The sequence below is a fragment of the Podarcis bocagei genome, assembly GCF_964188305.1.
Source record: "Podarcis bocagei genome assembly, chromosome: Z".
Taxonomy (NCBI): Eukaryota; Metazoa; Chordata; class Lepidosauria; order Squamata; family Lacertidae; genus Podarcis; species Podarcis bocagei.
This window is the reverse complement of record NC_138140.1, coordinates 8,010,147-8,021,880: the sequence shown is the minus strand read 5'-3', so window position 1 is coordinate 8,021,880 and position 11,734 is coordinate 8,010,147. Positions and strand designations below refer to the sequence as shown.

The 11,734-nt window shown below is 44.9% G+C and overlaps 1 protein-coding gene across 1 annotated transcript in view; it reads left to right on the top strand.

The window, feature by feature from the left end:
• The first annotated feature begins 97 nt into the window (after positions 1-97).
• The window catches only part of PAPPA (pappalysin 1), a 246,209-nt gene continuing 234,572 nt past the window's right edge, over positions 98-11,734 (top strand). Inside the window, exon 1 of the mRNA XM_081179613.1 lies at positions 98-575. Within this exon, the coding sequence (XP_081035739.1) occupies positions 113-575 (463 nt within the window). The 5' untranslated portion in view covers positions 98-112. The remainder of the gene's footprint in view (positions 576-11,734) is intronic.

Here is an 11,734-nt window from a genome sequence, read left to right as displayed (position 1 = left end):
GGTTATAAAAAAAGCGAGTCCCTCAGAAGAGTGAAGCGCAAAGCGAGGAGGAGCCCCAACCTGGCAGCACGCGAGGACTTCCAAGGGATCAGGGTGGGGGGGAAGCCTGGAAATGCAGCGCCGGAGCGTCCTCCTGCCCCTTCTGCTGGTGTGCGCGGCCGCGGCGGCGGCAGCCCACGCCGGCGGCGCCGAGTGCGGGCTGGCCGAGCGCTCCGGCCGGGCTCGAAGGGACACCCGGCAGGCGGCGCAGCAGCAGCAGGCGGCGGCGGCGGCGGCGCAGCAACACGCCGCTCTCCACTCGCCTTACCCCGCCCCGGGCACCTGCGCCACCAGGTTAGCCCGGGGTAGACGCTCCTCCGCGGGTGCAGGCGGGCCGGAGGCGCCGCGGGCTCCGCGCCGCAGGAGGCGAGCTCAGGAGGGCGGGGAGCAGCCGGCAGTCAGCCGAGCGCTCTATTTTCGCGGCGAGGGCGACCAGCTGCGGCTGAAGGCGGAGGTGGAGTTACCCCGGGATGCCTTCACGGTCCAAGCGTGGCTACGGCCCGAGGGCGGGCAGAAGACTCCGGCGGTCGTCGCAGGTAAGCAGGACTTCCTCTACTGGGGGCGTCCAGAGACACCTACCCCTCCACGCACACTTGGGTTGAGCACTCCAGTTCTACTCCAGAGGAGATCCATTGGAACGGATGGAATTCAGTTAGGCATGACCATTCGTTCCACGGGGTCTATTCTGAGAAGAACCAATTGCAATTAATGTATTTTGTTAGATTTTTACGCATGGATTTCGAGACGTCTACTCTGAGTGAGACTGACGGGAGATCCAATCCTTTGAAATGAATGTACTTCAGCTGTATTCATTCGGGTCCACGGGTCTACTACGAGTGGAACTGGCGTTGGATCTTATCCGTTGCCCAAAGGAATTACGTGTTGAACGTTGGCGACGTTTAGACCACGTTTGTGCGTGCCACATCTGGACTTACTGTTCAACTCTGGTTGAATGCAAAGTGTACGGCGGGCGGGAGGAGGCTCTTGAGTGTTTATATCGTGGTTTGTTGTTTCTTTAAAGCCACGTGCTGTTGTGTCTCCAGTATATGCATGCACGCCTGTCTGTCTCTTCTATTTTGTGAATGGGCAGAAACTTAGGAAGTTTGGGGGAACCTCAGGAGGAAAGAAACCTATGCACAGGTACTGCTCACGGGATCCCCATAGGCATCTGCTTTGCCACTTTGAGAAATGGTTGATGGACTAGACGGGCCCTTGGCCTGATCCAGCAGGCTAAACTCCCCCCCAAAACAACAACAACAACAACACCCTCTTCCTTGTGCTTGCTTCCGAAGAAACGTGGCTAGGAGAATAGCCCAGGGGCCAGCGAGCGAGTGAGGGATGAGATAAGGTGGAGAGGGCGTTGTGCATCTCCCCTTTAGACAGGTTGATCCCGATCCTGCCTAAGAGCTGCCTTTTAAGTGTGGTTTCATACATTTTCGATGAGTTAACCGCACGCGTTTAACGGTGCCTCCCTATCGGACGCCCCTACTTGAGAGTAAGCCCGCTGGTATGGGAAGGAAAGGTAACTTACTTATTAGTCCACGTGAGTTGGAGCGTATTGTAAAAAGGCTTCAGTCCTAAGCACGGCTGCTTTGGCATAAGACTGCAATATCCTAGCCTCGCTGAATCTGAGCGTGAAGCCCACTGAATTCAATATGATTTACTCCAGAGTAGGTGTGTTTGGGATTGTGCTGTAAACCCGCGGGATTTATCCCTAAGTACACGTGCGCTGCTGGATCGGGCAGCAGTCAAGGAAAGCACGCTGATGTGGCAGGAAAAAGTTAGTCCTCCTCCTGTGTAAACCGTTTGAACTGGGTGGCCTTGCCTTCTAAGTAAAGCGTACACTGGCTCTGTCCTATAGGAATCCTTGGGTTGTACCCAGTCTAAGTGCTACTCGGAGTAGACCAAGTGAAATGAATGAACCTAACTTAGTCATGTCCATGAATTTCAGTGGGTTTACTCTGCGTAAGACTAGCGCCAGATATAACCCGGTGAAGTTTTTACTGGATCCTGCTCATTTTTGTTCAAGAGTCCTGTTAGCCTTCGATATAGCTTATTCCTCCCCTCACCAGTGAATTCATAATGGGACATTTAAAAAGAGAAATATTGAATAGGATCATGGGGAAATGATGTCTCTTTAGACATGTACTCCAGTGGATTGGACAGGCAGCTTATCTTCCTCTCTTTAAAGGTTCTCACTTTCCAAATGTGTTGGAAAGCTTCCCTGCTTTACTTTTGCTATTTGATGTTAGAATAAGCATGTGGTTTCCTAAAGCAGTGCTTTTTAACTGTATAAAGTGCTGGCAGTTTTTAAAAAAGTGATAATTCGTGAGCGCTTGCAGTTCCCAAACCTCATCGCACAACGGGGCAGAATATGTGAAGGATCTTTTTCCCCCAAAAGCACACATATTTTTTCAGCATTTTTGAAATTCTTTCCAATATTGCAAATGTCAACAGCTGACTACAATATCATGTTGCACTATAAAAGTTTTGGCGCTCCCCCCCAAAAAAAAATACTGTTGAACTGTAAGCTTTATTAATCATGAGGTCTTGGAACATGTGTCTTGTTTTTCATTCAACGAGGCCCCGGGAGAAGCTTGGACACATCCAGTACATATCCCTCTGTTCTTGGGAAGAGTAAAGAGAGAGAAATGGGGAATATATTCTCTGGTGGAGTTGGACTTGAGAGGCTTGCCCTGTTCCCTAGAGATAGAGTATTGGGATATGAGTATGAAGGTCTGTGATTTGGAACACTTTTAATTTGTTTTTTTTTTACATTTTCATCTTGACTATCCACCAAGGGGCTCAAGACAATATACATTTGTTCTTTCTCCCCACTATTCAACTTTTATATCTACACCTCTGTGAGGTTGATAAGGCTGAGAGATAGCAGCATGCCTGCCCCAGTGAGCTTCATGGATGAGTGTGAACTTGAATCCAGGTCTTCCTTGCCTATTTTGGCACTCTAACCAGTATACTATAGTGCTTCTTCTGGGGGGAGGGGGTCAGTAATGAGAGCCAGTAATGGGTTCTATTAAACCTGTGGCAGTACCCTGAGATACCACTGAGGAAGCCCCTGGTTCAAATAATTTACTGTGTTTTGCTGCATTCTTTACAACAACCTTGTAAGGTGGGCAAGAATTTGTTACCCTTGTATTGCATATTTTTATTCCCACTCTCTCAGTCTTAGTTTACCCTCACCCTCACCCTTGCTTCTGCAATGTGACAATAAATAAATACTTCTCAATGTTGCAGGGTTGTTGTAAGGGCTATAGCAAAATGATATACATGAAAGAGTCTGCAGAGCTATGCAAATGTTAAATATAGCTTAAACTTTATTGTTATTACCAAGCCATAGATCTCTTAAAGGAAAAAGGAGGGGATTCCCTTTCTCTCACACACTGTTCTGGCAGCAGATGCTTTTTTCCCTCTCTTTTTTTCTGTCTCTGGGGCTGTTTTCTGTCATTCCTGCCACATTACAGTGTTTTTATTTCTTTATCTCGACTGCCCTATACTTGACCTACAAGATTGCTGTCACTCAGAGGAGTCTGTCCCGAAGCAAAGAAAACAAAAGCCACAGCAAAAAGTGGATGGGGGGAGAGAGACTTTAACTCTCCTTCCACTTTCCCACTTAAGATGCCTTGTGCTGAGTCAGACAATTGGTCCACCTAGCTGAATATTGTCCACACAGACCAGCAGCTGCTGTCCAGGATTTTGAGAATGTGATGGTCCCAGCCCTACATGGATATGCTGGCAATTGAAGCTGGGGCCTTTTGCATGCAGGGCAGGTTCCTTGCCACTGAGCCACAGTCCTTCTTTCTGCCCCACTCTCACTTTTAAACTCTGGATGTTTGAGAAACTTACCTGGCTCGCCTTTTAGTTGTGAACTGACCTAACTCACACTCTCTGAAACTGATCAGTGAAGTGAAACACAGCTATCCTTTGAAATTTGAACTGCTCTGAATTTTGTGGTGTTGTTCTGCAACCCCCATCCCCCACGCCCCCATATGTATATGGTGAAGTGTGCAGTCAGACAAAAGGCACATATTAGTCAAACTAGCACAAAAATGTGTACATCAAACAACACAGTGCACACAAATTGAGTGTATTAATTTTTATGTGGACTTTTTTGAGGCAGAAAAATGAGGAGCTTCAAGAAACCAAATGCTTTCTTTTAAAACAGCTGGATCTGAGGGGGAAAGAATGCTGTAGGAAGTAACTTGCTGAAGATGTTGTGAGACTTTAGGTCCCATCAGCCCTGTCCAGCATGGACAAATTATTAAGGATGGTGGGAATCGTAGTCAGACAGCAGCTAGTGGCCCCCATGTTCTCCCATCCTTCTGCTTTGTACACCAAATGGTCCCCATCTTGTAAAGAAAGAGAATAGGAGCAATCCTAAGCGAGGAAGATAATTTCAGCTGTAATCTTCCAATCTTTTTGCTTTGTTCATCAATGTTGTGACTTCTGGGTCTCAGGGATGCAACTGATCCTATTTTATGAGACAGAAAACAGTGGAGTGCAAGCTTAGATACAGATATATAGACCAGTGGTGCAGAATGTTTTTCAGCACCACCTTGGCTGTTCCTAGTTAGTGAGACTCATCTAACAACATGAAATGGAGCTTTTAGTGTCGGTGGTCCAGTTCTGTGGAATGCTCCACCAGCAGAGATTTCACCAGGCGTTTTCTGTTTCAGCCTTTAAAACCTTTCTGAAAAATTTTCCTATGTTGCCAGGCTTATGGAGGCAATAAAGAAAACACCTTTCCATAACAGCTGTTGTCCTCTTGTTTTATATGTTTATGTGGTTTTTATTGTATATAGATACAGTTGTTCGGTACCTTTCTGATATCCCCCTCTTTTGTTGATATAACTATTTTTATAAATATATTATAACTTTTTTATATAAATGAAGACATTTAATTGGATAACTGAAGAGTAGATCATGGCAGGAACGGTGAACCTTGAGATCCTGCCAATGGTTTTGCACATGAAGTGTAAATAAATAAGTAATGTAAATAAATAAATGGAGATAACATTTGCATTGGGAGCTATCTTTAACTTTTTTAAATGAAAGATTACATATTTAAGGGGGGGGAATCATGTGCTAATGGTAACATTCCTTTTCCATGGTGTTGGATTTTTATTTCCAAGAAATTCTGATTGATTGATTGATTGATTGATTGATTTTTTAAAACAACCCTTTAAGAAAGGAAGAGTATATTATGGTTATATCTCTGATTTTAAAGTTTTAAAATTCAAAATGGAGCAGCTGAAATATAAGAGATGTAGCTGAGATTCCTGCATCGCAGGGGGTTGGACTAGATGACTGTTGCGGTCCCAATTCTACAGTTCTATGATTAATGTTAGAACACTGATTACTACTTTGTTTCAGGCCAGCATGGAGTCTAAAACTAGCATTTTCCCTCTGTCAATAGTTTAGAAACGTTTACATTTTGTAACTAAGCAATGTTTTAGCTGCCTGTGCATCTTTTCTGGCTGTTGCATGGAAAAGCACATGAATCTGACCTTCAAAGAGTTTTGTTATGACTTCCCAGATGCGTGGTATGTCTCTATGCAAGGGAAATGGGATAGCTTGGAAAGAGCTTTTTAAAGGAGACATTTTGGGATTCACTGGAAGCGCATGTTTTTAAGGTTTTACTACCTATAAGTAAAGGTAAAGGGACCCCTGACTATTAGGTCCAGTTGTGACCGACTCTAGGGTTGCGGCACTCATCTCGCTTTATTGGCTGAGGGAGCCGGCGTACAGCTTCCAGGTCATGTGGCCAGCATGACTAAGCCGCTTCTGGCGAACCAGAGCAGTGCACAGAAATGCCGTTTACCTTCCCGCTGGAGCAGTACCTATTTATCTACTTGCACTTCGACATGCTTTCGAACTGCTAGGTTGTCAGGAGCAGGGACTGAGCAACGGGAGCTCACCCCATTGCGGGGATTCGAACCGCCAACCTTCCGATCGGCAAGTCCTAGGCTCTGTGGTTTAACCCACAGCGCCACCCAGCTTGGCTATGGTGGAAGAGTCACTCCATCAGCATTGGTGGTTTGCCCGCCCCAGGCACCAGCAACCCATACTATGCTGCTAGGGTGTGCACTGTGGAAGGAGGTGGGAAGTGTACGTCCTTGCACTCACATTATCAGTGCCACAGTGGACAGAACCATCCAAGTCTTAAACCCTGGGGGACTTCCAGTCATTGAAGACCATACTGAGGCAGATGGACTAATGTTCAGGGTTAGTCCTACACCCTAATAGCAGTAACAAATAACTTTATGCTTGATGATTTGCTGCTTTTTCATGGCCACCCAAACCAAATCCCTGAGGCAGCCACCTGTGTGTTTTGCACCAGATCTTGGAGGCTTAGGTGACTGTCTTCTCCTAGCAACTTTGCCTCTTCCTTCCTCTTCTGTCTGGGCTTCAGAATAGGCATAGACATGGAATTTGGGGTGGGGGTGTACTTCTTAGGCCACATATGGATAGATTATAGATATAGATATATTTTTAAAAGATTCAATAAAAGCTAGGTGTAGAATCCAAAGTGCCAAAGATCCTTTTCTTCCCTGAAAGAAAGGATCACCCTCCTACTTTCTTGGCCTTCGAGCATGTTTCCTTTGCTCCTCTGGAGTTGAAATTGTCCTTGCATCACCATCAGCTGCAGTGTGTGGTATGTGTGTGTGTGTGACTTTTCTAAAGAGCTAATTTTACAACACTATTAAAAGGGCTCGTCATCTCCCCGGGCCATCCCTCATCTAGGAGGGGGAGGTGGCCCTTGATGCAAAGGGCTGCCAGTTTTCACACTGCTTCAGAGAGAGAGAGAGAGAGAGAGAGAGAGAGAGAGAGAGAGAGAGAGAGAGAGAGAGACTGAGACTATTTCTGAACTCGTTTGACTTTGGTGCTATCAGCTGCAGTGTTCAGCAAAGCAAAGCCTCCCTCCCTCTGTGTGTGTGTGTGTGTGTGTGTGTGAGAGAGAGAGAGAGAGAGAGAGAGAGAGAGAGAGAGAGAGAGAGTAGAATAGCCACATCAATGGCTCCCAACAGGTTTTGCCACTGGGTTGTGTGATAACTTTTGCAGATAGCCTGTGTGCAACAACACACTGGGCTTTATCGAGTGCTATCCTTAATCAGTGTAGATCCATTGGCGTTTAGACATGTATAAGGTTTCATCTATATTAGACATTTAAAGCATTATCATACCACTTTAAGCAGGCATAGCCATCCTCTGGAGAAGCCATGCCATCAGTGGGAGGGTTGGGAAGCAGAGCTCACTCCATCGGATCCACTGTAACAGGCCAGCTCTATCAGGCCTCCTCTCCCCATAGCTATTATCTGGGGGCAGTCATTCCGTCTGACTGCCTCAGAGGGAGAGATATAGAAGCAAGGCTCAGCTTTGTCAGAGGCCCAACTTCACCAGACATCTTCTGCCCCTGAACTATGCCAGTTGGACATTATAGGAACAACTGTTTAGAAATTGGTCCCTCAGTTTTGGTTTTCCTCTTCCTTCCCTGTTCCTTTTCCTTTGTGTGCCATGTTTTTGTGGATTGTAAGCCTGTCTTGTTTTGATTACATGTATGCCATTCTGGGAGTCTTTTTGGCTGAAGAGCAGGGTACAAATGTGCTAAATGCACTACAATAAACAATGCCCTAAATATATAATAAATAGCTTTCCCCAAAGGATTCTGGAGCTGAGATAAGGATGCTGAAAGACCCAGAGTGGTTGAACAGTCAACCCATCTTCATAGGGCAGTCTGGCCATTGCCATTTTGTGAAGAAACAGCTTTCAACTTCAGTTCCTAGAATACTTTGCGGGAAGTCATGACTGTTTAAAGTGAAATTATACTGCTTTGAATTAATTATGCAGATGGGGGCCTAATTGAGTAGGATTAGTATTGACTACAACTTATAGTCATGCTTATTAACTTCAGTGAGTCTACTCTGAGTAGGATTAGCACTGGACTCAGCCCACTGTGTCCCAAAGCATATGCCAAAAATGGAGTTTACACTACCACACCTCAGATGCTGAAAAACTACCTTGTTTTGGGGCTGCTGGAGCTGGGAAGTAAATGAGGTTGTTGGGGTTGTGGTTTTTTTTAAAGATCTAGGCATCAAAATGTGAGTGGGTCTTTTACATTCATTCAGACTGTTTTCCAGATGTAAATGCCATTTCTGACATTGCAATGTGTTGTTCTTTTTGCTTCAGCAGATATACATGAAAACACATACAAAACAAACAAAACCAGAGTTGGTTGCTCTCACCAGAAATAAATCCTGCTCGACTCTTAGTGCAATCAAGAGGGTAGTCCCTCAACAAACAAACAAACAAACAAACAACCCCTCGTCTATGTGGTCTCCAGTCTTGGCGAAGTGATGGTTGACTCTTTAATGGGCAGGAGTGGAAAACAAAATTTGGATGAATGAGTTGGAGTGGAAAAGGCGTGTTTGCCAAGAGAAGCGAGAGTTTCTCTGTTGCTGCTGTTCACTGTCTCTCCATACTTTCCAGTTGCCAGCTTAAGGAACATGATCCTGAGTGACTGGAGCCCAGCTTGACAGGAAACGCCTCCGTTTTCCCAAACTTTCATTCTCTGATGAAAGCAAGGTTGCAGCAGGGTTCAAGATGAAAGGGGAGAGTGAGGTGAAGGGTTCCAGAGGTAGCACAGCAGAGCTCTCTTCAGATCGTGGCCTTTGTGCATATTAAACAGTTTTTGGAATGCTTAGCTTCTGAGTTTGGGCCCGTTACTGGACAGGCACAGAAAGCACCTAGGCAATGACCTTTTAAGACTGACAGCCCTCAGTTCTAGTTAGGGACAGGGATGGGCAAATCTGTCAGTTGCTCTCAGTTGCTTCTTTTCACATCTATTTGTGGTGTTTTTTTTGTTGTTTTTTTAGAGTCTTCATGAAAATTCATCAGTGCAAATCTCTCAAAAAATGCACATTTTTGCAAACAATTTCCCCCCAAATGTAATACTTTTCTCTCCATTATTTCCACCAATCATATGCATTTTATATACACCCTTTACTCTAGTATATACACATATACACATTACCTAGCTGGAGAATTGCACTGCAAAAGTCAGAGAAGTGAGAATGTTGAAGGACGGTTGCATTTTGGTTCACATATTATTTCAGAACGTGTGGCTTAGTTAGGTCTGTCTTTAAATGCTAACAGATTTGATTTTTTTCACTATTCCTCATTAGTGGGATGAATGAATTGCCCCCCATTCCACTGATTTATTGCACCCACAACGCAGGTGGTGCTGTGGACGCAGGTGGTGCTGTGGGTAAAACCTCAGCGCCTAGGACTTGCCGATTGCGTGGTCGGCAGTTCGAATCCCCGTGGTGGGGTGAGCTCCCGTCGTTCAGTCCCAGCTCCTGCCCACCTAGCAGTTCGAAAGCACCCTTAAGTGCAAGTAGATAAATAGGTACCGCTTTACAGCGGGAATGTAAATGGCGTTCCGTGTGCTGCTCTGGGGCCGGTTCGCCAGAGCAGCTTCATCACGCTGGCCACGTGACCCGGAAGTGTCTGCGGACAGCGCTGGCTCCCGGCCTCTAGAGTGAGATGAGCGCACAACCCTAGAGTCTGTCAAGACTGGCCCGTACGGGCAGGGGTACCTTTACCTTTACCTTAAGTTCACTCTACTATATGTTCCATTTCTAAATGCCATTTTAACTGGAAGAATTTCTACAATTCATTCTGAAGCTGGAACATGCACCATCTGCAGCAGATTTCATTTATTTAATTTCATTTGATTCATTTGCATCTTTTATCTCCCCCCCCCAAAAAAAAAAAATCACAAGTGGCACATGGGCGCATTAACAAAACACTGCAGTATTAAATTGACTGTACATACAACTTCATTGTAATTCTTATTGCAAAGTGCTTTCCTTTTGAGCATCAGTAAAAACGCCACACTAGAAGATTCTTAATACAATGTATACTCTAGACCTGAGGCAAAATTTCTCAGAAGACACTTTCAGAGATTTTTTTTCTCATCCCACGTGCAGGACTGTCCACAAGGGAATGTGGCCCTTCACAAAAAAACCCAGAAAGGGTGCCTACCCCTTCAATATGTGTTACAGACTGAAGTGAGACAAGGAATAGCCACATTGGTGAAAATTAGGACAGAATTATGGGGCAGTGCAGAAAAAATGTCAAGACAGCATAGAGCATCAATTCATGCCACCTTTGGGCATCCATCTGTTCGCATCTGTCACCCTTAATGTTCACATGTAGACAAAGAACTGAAGCACGTTGAGTTCTAACGTGTAAGGTTTAGATTCAGTGATGTGGCACAAGGATGGGGATCCTCAGGTCTGGGGCCAAATGCAGCCTCCAGACCCCTCTGTCTGGCTCTTTGGTTTTCCTTCAGACCACACCTCCTACCTAGCTTGTCTCCCTCTCTCCAGGCTATACCCCTCCCAGGCCACACACATTCAACTGGCCAAGCTTTGTCCCCTCCTGGAGAGCTTTTGCCTGGCTAGAATGTGTTCTTCAAATCTGATCATGCCTCTTGCTTGCCTGGATTGAGAATAAAAAGGAATCACCAAGTATGTGTAGAAACTAGTCTACTATACAAAGGTAAACTTGACATTAATTGCTGCACTGACTCATGCCTCAGGTCCCACCTACTGCTGGCTTGTGGCAGAAGGGAATATGTCCCTCTAATTTAAGATTACCAGACGTCCCCGTTTCCTGGGGACTGATTTACAAATCAGTCCCCCGACAAAATCCATCTATTTAGTAGGAAGTTGAAAAGTGTCCTTGGATTCATTGAAAAAATCTGGTAACCTTACTCTAACTAAAAAAAAGTTTCCTACTCCCTCATCTAGCAAATTTTATTCTCGATTCTTGAAACAAGAAGTCCCTGCAACTTGCCAATCCAGTGCAACAGACTTTTCAATGCGGAAGGCAAACAGCCTTAATTCTCTCTGAAATAATAAAAGGCACCTGCGATCTAAGTTGTAATTGTGCTCATTCCACAGAATGGGAAAACTGAGGTTGTGAGAGCTAGCAATTTGGCTCATAACCACCCTGTGCACTCATGGGTGGACATAGCAATATTTGAACCCTGGAACTTCAACATTTCCTAAGTCTGCTTTATCTAACCAGAGACTTTCGTGTGAGGTGTGAGGTATGAGGTGTGTTCTGCTGTTGTTTGATTAATATACCACCCTTCCTCCCAAAGGAGCCCAGGGTGTCGAACATGCAAGTGAGAAAACAATTAAAAGATGTAAAAACAATTCCAATACAGATTCAGATTAAAACATAAAAAACAATTCCAAATCAGATGCAGACTGGTAAAGATCTGATTGACTTACACTTCTGCTATCCAAAATAATATATTTTTTAAAAATAGTGTTTGCTTATCCCAAAATAAATTATTTCTCATCCAGTGTTAAAAATAAGGATATTTATTCAAGACACTTTGCCCAGCTGTATGATGTACGTGTGTAACTTTTTGATTCATTCACTCCCACCCTTATCTCCCTTCCTTCCTTTACTTACTATCTGTGTGTCCTTGATTCCCTCCTGACATATCTGTCCTGATAGGCAGAATTTCCATCTGTTTGATTTAGCTTGACAAGCAAACAGAGAGGACCCGATAACCATAATCTCTGTGCAGTTCAATCCACCTTTTACTATGTGAGTGTAGCCACCATCCTAGACTCCAGAGGAGTTAAGACAAGCTCTT